This window comes from Sturnira hondurensis, unplaced genomic scaffold (assembly GCF_014824575.4).
Source record: "Sturnira hondurensis isolate 20B ecotype Veracruz unplaced genomic scaffold, ASM1482457v3 Scaffold0005279, whole genome shotgun sequence".
Taxonomy (NCBI): Eukaryota; Metazoa; Chordata; class Mammalia; order Chiroptera; family Phyllostomidae; genus Sturnira; species Sturnira hondurensis.
In genome coordinates, this window is record NW_028077910.1 from 16,678,453 (window position 1) to 16,699,368 (window position 20,916).

At 38.0% G+C, this 20,916-nt stretch overlaps 1 protein-coding gene across 1 annotated transcript in view; it reads right to left on the reverse strand.

Moving 5' to 3' along the window:
* Window positions 1–20,916, reverse strand: part of LEKR1 (leucine, glutamate and lysine rich 1) — a 154,228-nt gene that overhangs the window by 34,981 nt on the left and 98,331 nt on the right. Inside the window, exons 8-10 of the mRNA XM_037046671.1 lie at window positions 18,285–18,362; window positions 17,746–17,949; window positions 6,405–6,498 (exon numbers count right to left, since the gene is read on the reverse strand). Of these exons, the coding sequence (XP_036902566.1) occupies window positions 6,405–6,498; window positions 17,746–17,949; window positions 18,285–18,362 (376 nt within the window). The remainder of the gene's footprint in view (window positions 1–6,404; window positions 6,499–17,745; window positions 17,950–18,284; window positions 18,363–20,916) is intronic.

Sequence of the window (20,916 nt, forward strand, 5' to 3'; positions counted from 1 at the left end):
GCTATGAACAATAAAATGGCAATAAATACATATCTCTCAACAATCGAATCTAAAATACAAACTAAGCAAACAAGAAGAACAGAGACAGAATCATGGATACAGAAAGCATTTTGATGGATGCCAGATGGGTGGAGGGTATAGAAGAATGGCCCAGGAGGTGAGGGGATTAAGTACAAATAGGTAGTTACAGAATAGCCATCGAGGCGTTAAGTATAGTACTGGAAAAAAAGAGTTGCCAAAGAACTTACATGCATGACCCATGGACATAATCAATGGTGTGAGGATTGCCTGAGGTGTGTGGGGGTGTTGGGTGGAGGAGCACAAAGGGGGAAAATTGGGACAACTGTAATAGCATAACAAATAAAATATAATTAAAAGTAGAAAACTAAACAAAATAAAAGTAATCCACATATAATTACATTTATAGTATGTATTGAAAAAATCTGCATATAAGTAGATTTATGTAATTCAAACTCATGTTCAAGGGTCAACTGTATTCTTATTTCTTTGCTATGAAATCTACTTTCTCTTGTAGTAATATAGTAACTCTGGCTTTCCTTTTATTTGTGTGAGCATCTCTTTTTCCATCTTTTACTTTTAACTTACCTGTTTAAACATTTCTTTATATGCAAGTGCATTTCTTATAGGCCACATAGAATCTCACAATGTCACCCAACATTACACTCTCTGTCTTTTAATGGGGATATTTAGATCAGGCTTGTCAAAATAAGGTCCACAGGCTAAATTCAGCCATGCCCATTCATGAGTCTATAGCTGCTTGTAAGCTACAGTGGCAGAGTTGAGTGCTTGTAACAGAGACCGTATGTTCCACAAACCAAAAATATTTACTAACTGAGCATCTACAGAAAATTTTGTTGGCCCTGGGTTTAGAACACTTACATTTAATTTGATTATGGATATGACTGGCTTTTAAGTCAGCTTACTACATGTTTTCTATTTGGCCCATCTCATCATTTTCCCATTTTTCTTTTTCTGTCTTCTTTTGGGTTGAGTATTTTCTAATTCAATCTCATTTCCTTTGCTGGTTTATTAACTATAACTTTTTCTTTAATTTTTGGATTTGCTTTAGTGTTTGTAAACCATATTATTAAATTAATGTAGTCTATCTTCTAGTAATACATTACTTCATGTATTGTATAAGACTCACAATAGTTTACTTTCATGTCTCCCTTCCCAGTGCTATTGCTGTCATATATTTGGTTTCTATGTCATAAATCTCATAATATTTTTGTTTCAATAGTTCATTATATTTTAAGATATATCAATTCTAAACAGCATGTATTTATCCACATTGCTACTTACCATGTCTGGTGTTCTATATTCCTTTGTATAGATCCATATTTTCATCTGCTATAATTTTCCTCCTGACTAAAGAACTTCTTTTAATATTTCTTACAATATATGTGTGTGCTGGAGATACACATTTCAGCTTTTAAAATTTCTGAACAAGTTTTCATTTCACTCTCACATTTGGAAGATATTTTCACTTTGTGCACAATACCAGACCAGCAGCTCACCCGCCACCCCAACATTCTTTCAGTATTCTCAGTCCCACTGTCTCTCTGGTGCATTGTTTCTGATGAAAATGTGCTGGCTCATTTATTTTTGTTCCTCTCTATATGCATTTTATTCTCTGCTTGCTTTAAAGATTTAATTCTCATCACTATTTCTGAATAATTGGATTATAATGCTTCTTGGTGGGTTTAAGGTTTGTTGAGATTTTTATATGTGTGGGTTTATAGTTTTCATTAAAATTTTTTCATTTATTATTTCTTCCAAAATGTTCCTGTCCCCTCTTCTCTCTCCTGTCCTTCCATGATTCCAATTACACATATACTAGTCTGTTTGAATTTGTCTCACAGCTCAGTGATGCTCTTTGTTTGTTTTGAGTTTTTTTACTATTTTGTCATTTGAATAGTTTCTATTGGTGTGTCTTCAAGTTCACCATCTTTTCCTTTGAAATGTCTAATCTGTTATTAATTTCACCCAGTGTACTTTTTCTCTCAGACATTATAGTTTTCATCTTTAGAATTTCAGATTAGATCTTTCTTTATCTTTCTTTATATCTTCTATATATCCATTTAACATTGTCATTTATTTTCTCTAGTTTTTAGACATACGGAATACAATTATCATAATTGTTTTAATGTTTTTGTCTGCTAATTCTAACATCTGTGCCATTCTGAGTCAATTTTTATTCACTGATTTTTTTCTTCTCATTATGAGTCCCATTTTCCTGTTTCTTTCCGTGCATGGCAATTTTTTATTGGATGCCAGATATTGTGATTTTTACCTTGTTGTATGTCAAATAATTCTGTATTCTCATGAATATTTTTGAACTCTGTTTTAGGATGCAGTTAGGTTTCTTGGAATCAGCTAGATACTTTTAGGTCTTCCTTTAAAAATCTGTTAAGCAGGACCAACTCAGCATTTAATCTGGAGCTAATTATTCCCCACTGCTGATGCACATGCATTCTGAGAACTCTACTCAGTTCCCTGTGAATTATAGGTTTTCACACTGGCTGGTGGGAACAGGTACCATTATTGACATTGTACAGCATTTGCTGCTCTTATTTCTAATCCTTCAGATGAGTCTTTCCCTGGCTTGGGGTAATTTCCTCACATATTTGCACTAATCATACCTGTATTTATTGGGAACCTTTGTAGATCTTTAGTGTTCTTTCTCTGTACAGGCGTCTTATGAGAAAACTATCCTATAAATTCTAGCCACCTTGATCTTTGCGGACTTGCAGCAAGGTCTTCTCAACTCAGATAATCTGCCAAAATCCTGGACACTCACTCCCTGCACCATGGCCTTACATTTCTCTTAAGGCACTAAGTTAGGGTTATCACAAAGCTCATCTTGTTTATCTCCATATCCCAGAACCACTGCCCTCCATTGCCTGATGCCCAATGCCTTACAATTCTTGTTTTCTTTTTTTATTTAGTTGTTTTAGGGGTGTAAATCTGTTCTATTGCTCCATCTGAGCCAAATGCAGAGGTCTGGATTTTGTATTTTGCTATCTCTCTTCTCTCTTTCTCTCAGGTTTGTATCAGTTCTCACTTCCTAGCTATACAACTTTGGCAATTACCCAACTGCTCTGAGCCTTACCTTTTCTGTGTGCAAGTGGGAATAATAATGTTACAATGATTAAAATTATAGTTATGGAAAGCATTCAAAGCAAGACCTGGATACAGTAAATATTCTAATAATATTTTATTATCTAGGCTATATTTTTATTATCTAGATTAAGGATTTAAATCAGAAGATCTTTGCAAGCTATTTCAGGTGTAAAATTTTGTGATTAATTCAGTTTTGAAAATCACACAACATAATTTAAAAAATTAAAGCATGTCATACATTTATGCATAAATAAAAATTAATATTTTATATATGACAACTTCATCCCTACCTAATATTTTATTACTCTTACTAATTTTATTCAGTTTTAAATTTTATTAATAGTACATTAAAATGCACTAGAACTGAATAGATCATTGTAAAAAAAAATTTGAGTGGTTTTTTTTTTTTTTTTTTGCCTTTCTTCCATGCTGGAATTGACTATTTCTTAAAGTAAAATTTCACCCCTGCATTTTCACTATCAATCCAATTGCTCAAGTCAGGAAGTAAGATTTTGTTTAACTATTAATTTTTAAAAGATCTATGTATTATTTAATATGAGGTCCGTAATGCCATTATAAAAAGTTCATAAATGTGATATCTTAGTGATAACCTAAGAAAATACTTGGTGGAACTTCTTTTATGGCATGACAAAGTGATAGTCAGTGAGTGACTCACCTATTGTAAGCCTTCTGGCTATAGGAGATTTTTTAATTACAGAATTTTTACTGAATAGTAACACCATTGTGCATTTGGAACCAATTTTAAATGTTCAGTGTGCACATTAATTTCCTTTCTTCACATCAAAGCAATGCTTCAAATAAACAAAAATTCATGACAATTAGTAAACATGCAGTTATTTAAAAATGTGCCATCCTTGTTGCATAGCAACTATTGATTTTATTATGTGCTTTTCACATACTCTAAAATAATTAGGCGTAGGCATAAATTGCTATCTACTTTCTTGAATGTTAAAAGCATTTAAGTTATGAAGTTTATTCTAATAAACTTCTAGTATGTGTACTATATATTTATAAAGAGAACATTTCATTCCTACACAAAGGCACGGTGACCCAGGAAAGAGATGACAATGTCATATTAGCTATTCTTCTTTCTCATGGGAGAACTTTTATGGAACTGTTTATTCATAGTTTCAATAGCTAATACAACCAAGACATAATTATCATATCTTGGCTTTACTGGTCTAGATGTTGATTTACAGCTAAACTAAGTGATAAGATTTATTAACAAGAAGTCATGCCTTCTCAACAAAATAAAATATCCATTTACATTCTAGAAAACTATACCTGCCAAAATACACCTGTGATATAGTTCTATTAGAAAGATAACATGGTCTTAGTAAGAACTTAAAAGAATCCTATGTAGGTTTATTTTCATCATCAAATTAATTTATCATAAAGCACGAACATAATGCTCTTGTATGATCAGATGCCCACACTAACTAGGTCTACTCACTGTGTCAGCACCTCAGGGACAGGGCGCAAGGAGCAGCAGTACTAGAGTGGGCTGTGAAAGCAGAGCGTTCTCCAGTAGCTTGTACCTGGAGTCCCTCATGGGGTGCGGCTGAGAAATGAGGAACTTCTACATAAGCAAAGGCAGGAAAGTTCACTCTGTCACTCTAGGGGGAGCTAAGAATTTTGAGGGAAGGGAAGTATCTGTAAATCTCTACTCACATTACTTTCATCAGTGAAATTTCTGAGCCAAAGATGGGACATTTATACTATCTCTTCAAATAAACTGCCAAACTGCTTTCTAAACGGTGGTAATTTCCTGTCCCTTAAAGGGTGAGTACGAAAGATGATCTCAGTAGGCCTCCCACACAGTGCAAAAACCACTCTACCAATTGGAAGTGTGAAAAACAATCTCTCATTGTTTTAATTTGCATTTTTTGGATTGTTAGTTCGACATCTTTTTGTATTTTTCAACATGGATTGGTAAAGATGGGGGAAGTGAGTAAGACAGATTAGCCAATCGCAAACACTGAGACTAATACAAATTTGAAAGAATTAAAGCAGTGTGAGCTTTGGAGAAGAAGGAGGACAAGAAAAAGACCATGTGGCAAAATAAGACAAAATAAGAATGAGACACTCAGAGCAACTTTGGTTCCTATTCTCCGATGTAACTGTTGCCCATATGAAACTGTTGTTGTAGTGATCATTTCTGCCACAGACTAGAAGTGCTCTCTCCGAGGGACAAGGGGAAAAGAGCTGATTTACAGTGGACGGGTACAAGTGAGTATGGCCACCTGTGTGAAGACTGGAAATGAAAGTGACACATTTACAATTGACCTGAGCCAGCAATAATACCTAAAAGATTTCAATCTGGTGGATGGCCGAGTGGGAGATTCCAGGAGATGTCGGTTTGCAAGTGCTGGTTGCTTGAGGTTACAGGTTGCCATCACCAGAGAGAACAAGCCGATAATAACCAAACCGCGGGTCAAGACTCCAGTCAAGCAATCTGAACTTCAGTAGCCAGCTCTAGTTTTGGATGCAAATTAAAATCACACTCAGAAAACCAAGGCAGAGGTTAGTGCTAGGAATAGGTGCCAGTCGGGTAAGAAAGAGGGTTCAGAAGGCTTCAGTGTGTCGTGTGGGACCAGGCCCTGGGACCAATCACGGAGCATCCGAAGTTTATGACAGGGAGATAACATTTTTAAAAATGTTACGTACTTGTGTTTTTTTAAATTAACAAAGTAATACACATTCATTGTTGAAACTCTTAAAAACAGAGCTCAAAGACAAAAATCAATGCAATTTTTAATACTCTAAGAACAAATATTTTCTTTGGAAATAGTGAGCTAAGTATTTATTTGGTTCACATTTCCCAAAGTTCATAATTTTGCCATCTTCCGTTCTCTTGTGCCACCTTCTTAAAAGCAGTGAAATTGTTAGAATGAAGTAATATTACCCTGCTTGTAAAGATGTAGTCAAATGCAAAGTCTGCCAATTATGGGGGGAAAAGTAAGCATTTAAAAGTAAAAATTATGGTTTTACATGAGAACTAAGGGCTATCTTAATCTTACAAGATTTCAAGTGGGATTCTTACCTTTTTATTCCCATTATGTTATCTAATAAATTGAAAAAGCCATATATCATAATTATTTTTGGTCTAGGAAATTCCAGAAGGAACCAAATGTGTGCATAGAGGCAAAGCAATCTATTTGTAATAGTCTTCTGGCAAACAGACAGAACTTTTAAGAAGCAAATAAGACACACGCTGATGAAAGCTACATTACCATTACCTTCTCTCTCCAGTTAGCATCATCCAGCAGCTTCTGTCTAAGGGTTTCCTGCAGCTGCTCAATGCTTTTCTGATGGGAAATCAGCATCAATTCCCTGAAAACCATAAACCCGACAAATGAGTCAAGACTCACCCCTAACACTCTTACCAAGATGCACACATTGGCTCAGAGAATATAATTTCACAACTTAGTCTGTTTATTCCCTTAAGCAATATATATACTGCTACTGGATATGATTTTAACTGTTAGCAGTAATTTACAAACACTTCATATAAGGTAAGTATTTTCTCAGGCTTAAGTTCTGTGTAATAAGTAGTGCCATTTTTGCATGAAATAGTAACAATATATATGGAATCACAAATACAATAAAATGCTATACATTGTGGTTCTAAAGTTTATGACTAAATTGTAACACTAGACAATATTTTGGTTTTTTTAAAAGGAAAATATATTGGGATATGCCATGAAATCAACATGTTTGTGGTTTCTGCCATATTTATTTGTCTTTTACTTTTCTCAAATACCAGTAGGAACAAACCAAAGGAGAGGGTAATGTCTGAGATGTGGTCTGGTATAATAAAAAAATATCAGAAAATTGAAAACACACAAACCACTTTAATATTTTAATGCGTACAAACAGATCTTAAAGCTTAGTTTGTGATCCTCCTGGTGGAGGCCATGTGGGTGATTCACGAGAACTTTTCATCGGGCACTGAAATTAAACCTGTAACTATCACAAGTGGTGGCAAAGGCAGGCTTGTTGGTCAGGGCTCCTTCCCTTGTCTGTAATCTCCGCAAGCCTTCTTGTGTGTGTAGGCGGGTTTTCTATACTGCTTATTCCTCTTCTATGCCCTTTGTTTTGTCACCAACCTCTTCATGTGCTCTGACCCCTTTTCTCAAATTCATGACTCTCATTTATAATCGCTGTTGGAAATCTCTAGTGATCCATCAACACCAAAGATTTCGCACTCAAAAAAATTATTGGAATTTTTCAAGATCAGCAAGATCTTGAAATTCTTGAATTTCAAGAAAAATTGAATTTCAAGATCTTGAATTTTTCAAATTCATCAAGATCACATTTTCTGTGATCTTGCCTTTCCTTCTGACTTCTGAAACCCTGTAACAGTCAGAATCTTAGCTTGAAATCTCGGAGTCATCTCCATCTCTTCCTCCTTGTTGTACTATAGCAAAACTTCTGGAATACAGCTGGAGCAGAATGGATAAATAAATAACAGTATACTTTAGAATAAAATATAGATGAAGAAATGAATGATTCTCAGCCACATGCATTATGGACAAATCTCAGAAACATATCCTGAGCACAAAGAAAAAAATCACTGAGTAATATACATGATTTTATTTCCATAAAGATAAGATATATAGAAATCTAACGTTTTTTAGGAATACAAACATATTTGGTAAAATCATTTAGTGAAGCAAAGAAATCACAGGCATAAGTTACTGTGGTTTGTGTAGATATTTTTTATTCCTAGTTTTCTGAGAACTACAAAATGCCCGTTGGTGGTTTCCTCTGGGGAAGAATGCAATGTGGTGGAACTGGGGAGAAGCACAAGGGGTTCAAAGCCAAAGGTAAGGTTCTTTTTCCTAAACTGAGTGATAAATACATAGGTGTTCATTGTATTGTACTTTTTTATCCTCTACACCTATGTAAATCTTCTATGTATGTACTCAGTATTTACAAAAACAACTACGGATAAAGCCTGAGTACACAGTAGAATGGGTATGCGGAGGAAAAGAGAACAGGGAGAGACCGAGGGCAGGGAATGAGCAGGTGAGGAGTATGGTGGGTTTACTGACCACCGTTCACACTATGAACAAGGCAGCAGCATCAGGCCTCGGAGGGACAGACGTGAATTAGGAAGGCAGGGTCCCTGCCCAAATGGTGCTCAAATCCAGCAATGGAAAAAGCAGCTTTATCTTTGAAAGTGTGAGGCAGACCTAGCAGGTCCTGATGCTTGCTCAGCAGTCCGTAGGCTGGAGAAAAGGAAGTGAAGCAGGGGGAACACAGAATGAGGGCAGCAAACGTGGGGTTACATAGAAAACCACACTTACGGCTTTCCTCCAAAGATGTGGCCACTGCTGTCTCCTTCGCAGACCTCTCTTCCTCTACTTGTCAATTAATGTTTGTGTTCTCAGCACTTTGTTCTGGACCTTTTTTCCTCTCTACTCTTTCTCTAGGTGATCTTATCTACTCCTATGGTTAAAATGCAATACAGATGCTGACAGCTCCCAAATGTTAACTCCAGCTCATATCTGTTCCCTGCGTAGCTGACTCACGTATCCAACTCTCCACCGACTGCTCCAATTTTATATTTCAGAGACATCCGGAATGTAACATGTCTGTAATCTCAAAGTCAGAGCACTAAGGTTTGTTTATGTTTTTTGCTCATTAGGTGTCATCTGCTGCTCTGTTCCCCATTTTGTTCCAGGAAGCAGCCCAAGGAGCAACTCTTACGTGAGAATCCTGATTTTGTAGCTCACTGAAAACAAAACTTGCCAAAACATAGGATCTATTAGAGCTTCTGCTTCGAATTGATGCATATCACTTCTCTCACGTCTCAGTGGCGAGAACAAGTCTAATGGTCAAGTCTGATGTCAACGAATGTGGGTAGCACAGTCCTTTCACTCGGAAGTAGACAGTAAGTCACCTGGACCTAGGTGGAGTCCACCGCCACGCCGAAATCCCACTATGAGGAAGCCACTCTGAGGCTTCCTAGCCTGGAGTTGGAGAACATTCTTTGCTTAGTCTGTGGTTCTCCCGCATGGAAGTGATTTCTCAGTCCAGTTTTCACCGCAGCTCCTGGTTTTCCTCTCTGATATGCACTTGTCTGTGCTGGTCTCATGAGAAGAGGGTACTAGTGATTTTGCCCTGTTGAGAAACAGCTTTCTCTAATCCCTTCTTTTCCAGAGATGATTTACCATATATAGCAAAAGGGACTTTGCAGACAGTATTAAGGGTCTTGGGATATGGAAATAAAGTGGCACTTTACCTGATTTTCAAAATTATCATAGAATGCCTATGGCTGGCCATGTGCTCATTAGAAATGGCCAGACCGCAGAGTTCTGGCAATTTCATCTACGTTATTTCTTAAGCCAAGTTTCCTATTTGAAAAGAGGTCTTTCTGATTAGAATATTCCAAGGAACATTTCAGACAGGTACCTGTGAGTACATTATGAATTACCTTTACTATAAAATGGATGATACTGAACATTTGAGATGCTCACATTTCAGTCTCCCTGGAGACAGTTACAATTTTGATTGACACCACCAGACGTAGAATCCACTCCATACATGTTCCTCCGATGAACCCAGTACAAAACACCACTGTTAAGTGTATCCCTTTAGAATAAAACTGTGCAAGTCCAGTACATTAGGGAAGCTAAAATATAAGTCATGTTTCAAACAATTTTAGTAAAGTATAATTATTCACTGAATTTCAAAGAATTATGAAGTTCCTTATGAATTTGTGCAAAGTATAAGGTATTTTGAGTACACTGTTATAAAAATTATGAACTTGTGTCTGTGATGATAAGTTTGCTTGCTACTTATGACAGAAATAAGGATTTTTATATATCTTATATTCCTGCTGAACTTCTGTTCCTGCCTCCAAAAACTCTTCACTGTGGGACAAGGAAGAAAGAAAAATTATATGTGATATTACAAACACTTAACTGTCCTTGAGCATGGGATATGCATTGAGTGAAGCATACAGAGATGATTATGTGTGTGAAAAAAGATAATCCTGATTTAAAAATAAAGACCACACCTATAAAGTACACTATGGAGGAGTTTGCACATGGTTTAGGGATGGTAGGAAACCGTTTTAAGAAGCTGATCAAGAAAAAACAACCCGTGTTGAAGGGACCTCTAAAGAATCAACTTTGACCCTGGTGAGTCTTTCTGTTAGAAATCTAGAGGCATGATAAGAAATGAAACATAATTATTGGAGGCATATTGCTATTTTTCACGTTATAAAAAGCTGAAAATGTACAGCTCTTTTTGAATGTCATGCAGATACTCAATTTCCTCTTTAGAACCAAAACAGTTCTACAGAAGTTGCAGCTTTAGATTTATAGGAAACTACACAACTTTAGGTCCTAAATTTGGATTTACTAAGAACCCAGTAAAAAAGATTTTCACTAGAATTCAGAATTGTGGTCCCAGCACTCTTGGCAAGTCAGAGACCCTCTGAGTCTGAGAGAAACGCTGGGAGCTCTGGTTCCACTGGGACTCAGTTCATTCCCGCCCGCACATCCACATGTTCAACAAATACTCATTGAGCGCCTACTAGGTCTCAGGTACTGTTTCAGTCTCTAGGAACATAGCAGTTTTTTTCTTGCCAGTCTTTGGAAACACAGTAATGCGATGCCCCGACCTTTAGAAGAAATCAAGGTTTTTCTGAAGTGGTGTGACTCACAAGTGGCAAAGCTGCTCCGGCTCACGCCAGCCCAGGACCCCCTGCGGCAGTTACCCTGCCCTTGCCTCTCCCACGAGAGAGGAGGGCAGCTGCCTGCAGCATTCTGGCCTGCAATTTCACCGGGTAGAGATTTCTTAAAGTAATGTTTTGGGGAGTTGGCACATTTGGAAAACTAGGATCAACTCACAATTAAGAGTGTTTATTTTTAAAACTTTAAGTTCTTAGACCAAAAAGAAAATGAGAATCTAAGTTCTTACACACATGCAAAAAAATCAAGACTTCCTTACTTGCAGTTAAAAATGTAACTGCAAACAAATGTCAAACCGTAAAGCTAAATGACAGCTTTCAATTGTCTTCACACTGTCAGTCAAACTGATTGGTGATTTGCCACAACTTCTGCCTTCACTAAAAGCAGTAAGCCTGTGATATCATAAGAAGTCAGCCTCTTGTTCTGGGAGCTGTTGATGGATAGGAAATCAGAGAAAGAAATGAGTCTTTTTTTTTTTTCAATTTTTTAATTTAATTATTTTTCAAGTACAGTTTTCTGTCTATTACTCCCATCCCGTCCCACCCCCCATCCTCCCCCCTCCCTCCCATTTCCACCCTTCTCAGTTGTTGTCCATGTATCCTTTATATAGGTTCCTCTAAATCCCTCCCTTATTTCCCCTGAAATTCCCTCCCCTCTCCCCTCTGGTCACTGTCAGTGACCAGAAATGAGTCTTGTGGGGAGGGAAGCCCAATGTGGTTTGTTACTCCAGAATGATGTTACTTAGGCCACTTCATTTCACAATCCTTTAAACTAACAGGATAGCATCCAAAGCAAAGCACTCCCTGGACTAATCTTTAAAACTCTAAGAGTAAGGCAGATAATCTTAAATTCAACACACTTTTACTGAATATCCACATCACCAGTACAGGGTATCAAAAGTAGTAAGGTATGATCTTCAAGGGATTAGCAGTGACAGGAAAGATGAGAGGGAGTGGATTAACACCTTCTGAGCGTCTACAATCTACCAGGCACAGTACTATTATAAATGTGTTGATCTTCACAATGAGATAGCTATTACTAATATGCCCATTTTACAGATAAGGAAAATGAACTATAAAGTAGTTAAGTTGGTCAAGTTGAAATTTAAACCTACGTTTGCCTAAACCTGAAGTCCGTTTTTAAAAATACTAAGCCATACCACCTCAAGGTAACGGACCCTTAAAGCATTGCTCCCAAATCCTTTTCTACATTGGATACTGCTTATTGCATCTAGCCTTCGTGAAAATAGCACAGGCCTCAATAAACACGAATCTTCTCTTCTGGAATGTCATGGGAAATGTTTGTATTCTATTTTCCTTCTGAAGAGATAGCTCTACTTCTGATTTTGCCAAGACATCTGAGAGAAGTCAAACGTCCCCTTTTATATTTACATTTCTAATGAATGGAAGAACCCTGAAAGAGTGGAGGGTAGAGGATGAAAGAGAGGGAACACGAAGGAGACACTCTGGGTCTTTCTGCTTTATGCAGGGTTGGGAGTCCCCCGAAGACAGTGTTACATCCTGGTTGAGAAAGAGAAGTCACAGGAACGGAAGCTGACCAAACGGAGCCTCTCAAGGCAGACGCTGAGGGAACTGTGCAAACTATAATAGAGAGAACATGAGTTGCAAAGGTTACACACGTGGAGCTTCATTTCTGTCTTTGTCAGCTGTGTGACCCTGAACAAGAAATGTCGCCTTACTTAAGCTATTTCCTCATGTGGAAAATGACACCTGCTTCACAGGTGAGGGCCACGGCTCTGCTAGCAGCGCTCGTCATTTGGAAACGACTTCCCCTCCAGGTTGGTGAACTAGAAAAAGTGTTCCTTGTGGAGCAGACCTAGGGACAGAGGGCTTAGGAAGAGGCGAAGGGGAGCGGCAAACTTGGGCAAGAAAAATGAGCCCAAGTGGGCTCATTTTCCTCTGTGGCAAGTGGCTGGGAGAGCAGAGTCCAGGCTGCTTCTCAGGCCCTTGCTCCCCACACTGAGCACCAGGCAAGGACACAGGCATCTGCCCCAGGGTGGTGTGAAGACAAGATCCTGTCCACACGAGCGCTGAGAGGGCTCTCCACACTGGGAAACTCATGCATTGTGTGTGAGAGGGCCTGAGAGGGAAATAGGAGAAGGGGCAGGGGAGAAGGAGAGAGGGAGGGAGGAGAGAAAACATGAGGACGCAGGCCCGTTAAATTATGGAGTCATGTCACACATAGGAAAACAAGAAACTCCCTGAACTTCTTGAAATAATTTGCTAGATGTGTATATTTTCTAAGGTGAGAATTTATAGTCCAATTAAACCAAACACACAACAAAAATAAAGAGAGGAGAGGACCAGGGAATTAAAAAAGAAGTTAATGTTATGTGTGTGGGGGAGGGAAAATAAAATCCTTCCCTAAAGCCTGAAAGATACATCTTTGCAGTAACAGGAAACAATGAAGACAGTTTCATTTAAGATAGAGAACTATCTAGATAGACAGAGAGATATAGCCATATGTTATTTATTTACAAAATAATTTAACATGGGCAACTTGCACCTAACTTCGGTTTCGACTAAGCTTTTCCTTCAAAAATGCTCTTCGCTAATCTTACCGTGTTATTGACAAGTAAGTCACAGCAAGTACTTATCTATGTTTTCCCTTGGAGATTGCCAAGATGGGGCTAGTAACAGTTCTTGGGAATGCACGGAGTATGAGAGCTGTTATAAACGGCTGTGTGGTCCGGCAGTACGGCTGTAGGCTACGTGTTAGTGCACACATGAGTTTCTCCAAGTGTTATATGCGGGCAGTCTCCAAGCCCAAACACATATGGCCTTATAAAATCCATTTGTAAGTTGGTTGTAGGGGATTCAGAACATATTTTATCACCACGATAATTTTCCGTAAAAATGGAATTAGGCCCACAGACCAGCCCACAGAACTCTATTTAATCCACAAAGTGGTATCATGAATTCAGGGTCTGAGCAGAGTTCTGGCTCTGGTCGGAGAGCCCTTGTAGCCCAGAAGAATGAGATCTGAGGACTCTCTCTGCACGGAATTTTAAAAACAGCCGTGCTTTTCTCTGGCACTGTCCTCTGTGTCTTGCTGCATTCCTCCTGCCCACCAAGCAGACCCCTTCCTCCAGACTCAACGTGTCTGTGACCACGCGGGCCACAGACCTTCTTTGCCCCCAGCATCCTCAGTTTCAAAGGACTGACTTCTCTTCCTCCCCCATGGAGCTCCTTCTAATCCTGCTTCCTCAGCTGAGTGTGAGGGAGAAAGCAATGCATCATTAATAGATCTGTACTAATATGTGGATTATTTCCCAGTCACAAACTCCTTTCTGGCTCCAAATTCAGAAGTTCTGCCAGTTTTTCCCCCTCCAGGATCAGTTCTGGCTTTTTACATCTTTTCCTCTACTTCTGAAACCACAGAGCTTCTGAGTTGTATGTTTTTTCATTATGGTCCCAGTGGAACTTCAGCAAAAGGGCTCTGCTATTGGGAGGGGCGGGAGAGGCGGGGCAGTGTGTAGAGAGGCTGCCTGCGTTCAGGGATGCACACGCTGTCTCTGTGAACGGGCTGGGCTCTGGCCTTTAGTGAGCATATCTGGCAGCCTGGCTGGTTGCGGCCCTTCCACAGCGATGGTTCGGGACCTGGCTGTGCAGCAGATTTCTGAGCGCTGCCCAGTCCCACCAAACAAGCACCTCTGTGTCTCTATTTTAAAAGATTTTCCTGAGTCCAGCTCCCCCTCTCAGAGGGACTTTCACACCTCCAACTGCTTAGGGCCACCTCGCTTTTTAAGGTCCCATTGGTGATTGCTCAGCTGACTGAAGGAAAGAAAGTGAAGAGGGAAAAGCCAATTTAATTAATGAACTGTAAGAAACGTCCACTGTCAGGGGCTCACAGTGGGGAGGGCTAAAGAGCCAAAACAGAGACAGGAAAGGCGCAGGATAACAGGTCACCCCTGCAGCCAAAGGAAGATCAAGTTTTGCAGCAGCAACATCAAGAGCAAAGCCTGTGTGACTTGACCCTTGCCTGCCTCACACTTGCTGGCCCTGCAGTCACCCTGCCATTTCTGAGAACTCACCACTCCGGTCCTCGGCTTGGAAAGCCCTTCCCTCTGGTTTGGAGCCTTGTACTTGTCTTCCTTTATGAATCATCTCAGAAGTCACTTTTATGAACACCCTTTCCACCCCTTCTAGCAGTGTCTATCTACAATACCTCTTTACTTATCTATTACCACAGCTATAATATTCTAGTTAGTTCTCTACTTTTTACTCTTTGTTTCTCCCATTAGAATGTAAGCTTCATGAGAGCAGGAAGCTTCAGATTCACCACTGTATTCCCAGAACATATACACCTGGCATATAGTAAATGCTCAACAAATAATTATTGACTGACGAAAGTACTGAAAGCCAAGTCCTTTGAGTGGAAACATTTGCCAAACTCTGAAGACACAACCGAGGACAAGGCAGACAAAATCTGAAAGTGGTAGCCTACGGCAAAGGAAAATGACAATCCTGCATCTAGGAATAATCCTATGATAATATGCTAAATTACTCTTCCATAAGTATATTTTAATTTTTTTTATGTGACAGATGTCATGCCAATAAACTTAGTGCCACCAAATGACTGAGTAATATCATGCCTGCTTTTAGGTAGACTAAGTACAGAAGGCAAAGAAAGAAAAAGGGCAAGGATGGGAGAGAAGAAAAGGGGGAAGAAGAGGAAAAAGAGGTAGTTCAGTGATGCCACTGTTCTCTGAAAACTTAAAGAAATTAGCCTTTTTGTTCCACACTTACAATAGAAGGTAAGATTACAATCATACTAATTTTTCTAAAAACATGGCAAAACATATACACATCTGGGTGAGTGTGCTATTTCAAAGCAACTCCTCCAGAAAGCTCTCAAAATTTATTCTAATTATGTTATTAACTCTCAGAAAACTCGTAAAACTGCCTTCTTCAAATTGCAGCCAGAGATAATTTATTAAGCATTAAAAAGAAACCATTTTATTTTATCATTGATCCTAAATGGTATTTCCCAGATTGGGTTCCCACTCCCCTCCCGTCTGCGATCTGTCAGTCTGTTCCGTGTATCCATGCCTCTGGTTTTGTTTTGTTCATCAGTTTATTTTGTTCACTAGATTCCTTGTATCAGTGAATCATATGGCACCTGTCCTTCTCTGACTGGCTTATTTCACTTAGCATAATACTCCCCAGGTCCATCCATGCAGTTGCAGAGGGTAAGGTTTCCTTCTTTTTAACTGCTGAGTGGCATTCCATAGTGTGAACGTACCATGGCCGCACTGTGTGGAAGGGGGGCTGGCTCTTTTCAAGTCTCTGCCCTTCCTACCACTCTCAACATAGATGCACTCTAAATCCTTCTGTTGCTGACTTTAATCTTTCTGATTCCAATCCTTCATCATTATGGCCATCATTTAGTACCTCATGTTACAAATACAGGGATGCCGAAGGTTACTGATGTTCCTACAAATGTAGGAACATTTGTCTCTACTGTATACTGGGCCAAATCACAATACTTTAAAATTTTTTGTTTGCAGTTTTAGTTTTTATCTCAATGTTTCAGCTGCCATTCCTTCATGTTATTAGTAAACCCAACTCCTGCAAATTTCCTGCTTCTAATATGCTTTGTGCTGAGCAACTACATAACTGCAAAATGGCAGAGAGAGGCCATGAGGTGGAAGGACGAGTCATGTAACTATAAGGTGTATCATCTTTGCAAAAAGCAGGTTATTGGTATGGCAGAAAAGGAAGAAACAGTGGGTAGTAATCAGCTCTGCAGTTGCTCATCTTATTTAATCAAACAGAAGTTAATGCCTATCATCCCAGGATGAACTGGAGACAAGGCCTGTTCCCCTGTGAACTAGACAGACTAGCCTGGACTACAGACAGATATGACCCAGGGCAAAGTGTTAGGAGAAAATTCTGAGACAACAAACCATATTCTAAGAATGAATTCATAGAAATGAATATAATAAAAAATAAGCTAAAAGATAAAAATGATAGGAAGACTGAAAAACCAATAGCCTAATAGTGCTTTCTGCGCACAGAGAATAATGTAAGGCTAAAATTCTTGCCCTTAAGGAAATTGTGTTCTTCCAGAATTTAATAATTATATCAATAAATGTAAATGGGATAGCATCTCCTATTAGAGATTACCAGATCTGATGAAAACCAATAAAACAAACCCCAAATTTGTGCTATATATCAAATAAGCATTTAAAGCAAAAGGACTTGGAAAGAATGAGCAAAGACAGGCCAGGCAAATGAAAACAGAAAGATAGAAAGTAGGGTTGAGATGCTGAGTTCAGAGACGGTTAATTTAATGACAAGTTTACGGCAAACATATCTAGGAAGATTGAGTAAATGTTCTTCTTAATATCCTTGGTACTGCCTCAATACCAGGGCTATCTGTGCTTATGGCAAATCCTCAGGAAGAAGTGCTTACAAACAACAAAGAAAAGAAAAGAGAAACCAAGTAAAAGTAAAACCAAGTAAAAGGGAAAAGTGATATAAAAATATTTTTTTTCTATTGGAAAACAACAGACCACCACTTACTGGCCCTGGCAAAATTCAATCAAGTACCACACATGGCCTTTTCGAGTCTTCAATAAAAATTGAACACCAGATGTAATGTGGGTTCCATCTCTACATTCATTAACTAACTGTATGACTTTAAGCAAGAAATGTAACCAATTTAAGCTTAGTTTGATGCCTATAAAATGAAGTGGTGGAATGTAATAATCTTTCGGGTAAAATACATCTTTGATCCTGGGACTTCATTGTTATTAAAACATGTAGGACCATGATGTGATGTCTCAGATACATATGGAATGCTGACATAAGCATAAAACATTTTGGGGAGAAATTATTCTTGACTGCACCTGTCACGTTTCAGTGTTACCACCTCCTCCTTCATCTGACTCAGAAGAGTTTTGGTTATCTCCAGTTCATTTTCTGCAAGGTTAAGTCTTCTTTTTACGTCTTCTTCTTGCCTTTCTTTTGCGGTCAGTTCTTCCTGTAAAGTTTTATGTATTTGTTGACAAGCCACTAGAGAGTCTTCTTTCTCTTTAAGCAACCTGGTGTGCCTAAGAAGGAATAGAAAAAAATTCCATCAATATGTATTAGATACTATATTTCATGTTTAGCAAAGGTATATGAAAATCCCATTTGAGACAATAGACTATAACTTATAAAAATTAAAAAGGCTATAAAATGAATAGTTCTGCAATATTAAAATTTTCCCATCTAGGCAGAGGCAAAAATCAATAAGTAGTTTCAACATATTATAAACTTGAATTAGTTAATGTATGTGTAAATAATACAATAAAAAACTAAACACGTTTTAAATAAAATGTTATTTAAAATATGGTTTCAAGTTCAATTATTAAAAACTATTCATTAGAAAGTTTGCAATGTATACCTTGACTCAGAAATAATGGATTCAAACTTCAGTTTTCTAAGTTTTCTCTGGCAGTCATCAGCTTCATTAGACTTATTCCTAAAATAATACAGAAGTGGTTCAAATATTTTATTTCAAAATAGTGAAAGTATAACTGGTTTCCCTTTTTTAAACATGTTTTTTCTTTATTACTTTTCTTCATATTCAATTTGTGGTTTTATATGCAGATTTCCTTGAAATTACAAATATATAGTCAAAGAATTTTTCTTTGCCAAAGGAAATCTAATCTGTTAGTCTGACTATAGGTGTTTTTCTTTATCATTACTTCATTTTAAAAAAATTCTTATCATATTCATCCACTTTTATAAAGGCCAAGTAAGCTCTTATCAGACTGATCTTCAATCAAATGTAAAGCCTAAACTTTGGGTAGCATTTTTGAAAAATAGAAAACCCCCTACGTGAAGGTATTGGAAAGTGACCAAAACAGGCAGATCCTGAGGGAAGTTCACACTTGGAGTGAGGTGACAGCATGATACTAGGTTTTTGTTTGTTTGCTGAATGGTTTTACACTTCTGGCAGGCCCCAGTCGGCACCACATAGGGAACGCTAAGGTTCTGGGAGGAAACTGGTTTCAAACTCACAGTCATTACGGCCTGGAGAACTGGAGCACAGTGTGTGGGGAAAACCCAGCTGCTGCCAAGTGAAGGGTGAACCCCGAAGAGGTGAGAGCCCGAGAGAGAGGCCTACATACTGCACATGAACTCGGCCCATGTGTCTGGCTGAGCTTAGAACTACAGGAGCACAGGGCAGATCCATGTCAGCCTCGTGATATTAGAGCTTCTGTCCTAGAGATACACTGCAGTTTGAGGCCAAACAAATTGATTGTCTGCTTAGAGCAATATTACCCCCATCATTATTTGGAGAAATGTAACAGAATCCAGAATCTCCGTTACATAAAATTCACAATGTCCAGAATAAGAATTATTCAACATAGGAAGAAACAGAAAAGCATAACCCATTCTCAAAAGAAAAAAAGTTAATAGAGACTGACTCTGAGATGAACTAAATATTGAAATTAGCAGCCAAGGATTGTTAAAGGAGCAATTATAATTCTGCTCATAGAATTTAATTAATGAAAAAATTTAAAAATCTTAGCAGAGAAATAGAAACTATTGAAAAGAACCAAATGGAAATTCTAAATCTGAAATAAACATTTGTCTTGATCTTATATAAGTGGATTTTGAAACAATGCTCAAAAGGTGAATGTATGAACACTAATAGTCCAATAAAATATGATAAAATTGTAAGATATAGAAAATTACATTAAAATACATAATATAATAAATTACCATCAGGAAAACACTCTTGTACCTACCATCCAGGTCAAAAAATAAATATTGTCTGTTACCCTAGCGGCTTCATGTTCATGCTCCCAGCACAGCAAAGTCCCTTCACCCTAAAAAAATTCTCTTGTATTTTATGGTAGTCATTTTGATTTTCTTTGGAGTTTTATGACCCAAGTTTTATCTCTGAACACTCTATTTTAGTCTTCCATTTTTTGAAGAAAAAATGCCTTTATAAAATGTTATTTCCTTTTTCTCATTTTTGTAAAATGGCTTTATTAAGGCATTGTGTTGACATACAATGAACTGCATACAATTTGATAGGTTGGAACAAAACCCAACCTAGTGAAACCATCACCGGAACCGAGTAGCAGAGGAGCATACTCAGAGCACTGATCCTGGTCTCTAATGCAGTTCCCCACTCGAGGGAAGGAGGACTACTCAGAGAGACGGCGCACCCCGAGGATGGGGCAGAGTAGTGTATCTGAAACATCCTATGCCAGAAAAAAAGAAAGTATTCATAAAAGATGATGGTATCATGTTCTGATGTCACATGAGCCAGATTGAAGGGACTCACTAGTTAAGTCTAGGACAACCTGTGTACCAAAATAATTAAGTACAGTAATAAATTATAAACCCTTGGAAAAATAGAAATTCATGAGTCCATATCAATAACACATTTTTTTAAATGGGAAGAAGGGAAGCTCTTGCTTAGACTAAATTGCTGAGGGCTGACTAATAAGCGGGGAGGGAGGGCTAGAGTTGGGAAATCATCACTCAGCAACCTCTATAGTAGAGATTGGAAAAGGCAAAAAGCATTAATGGCTGCTATAGCTAGGTATAAATTTTGATGAAAAGCAGAGTATTTGGAAAGTGTTTCCAAATAACATATTAGGAAAGAAGGAATCAGGAACAGATTGGCATGCCGTCAGTAAAGTAGGCAGAGGCTCTGCTCAGGCACATCACAAAGGAAAGAATACAAAGAGCCAAATACACAGGGATACAATTTTTAGCAATTCAACTAGTAACCTTTTTCTTTTTTAGTTGTAATACCCAGTATTGGCTAGGAGAGATGGGTATTTCCAATTGCCACTGAGTTTGAAAATCAATATAATCTTATTAGAGAACAATGAGTAATTATGCATTAAAAACCAAAAAAATATGCAAGCTTGGTTCTAGCAAAAATCCTAAGGATATAATTGTGTGTGAGTAGAAAGATTTGTCTCTATGAATTTCTTTTAGAACTTAGCTTCCCCTTTATTTCATTGTTTTCATGGCAGTAAATGATAATGACATAGTTTTCCAAAGCA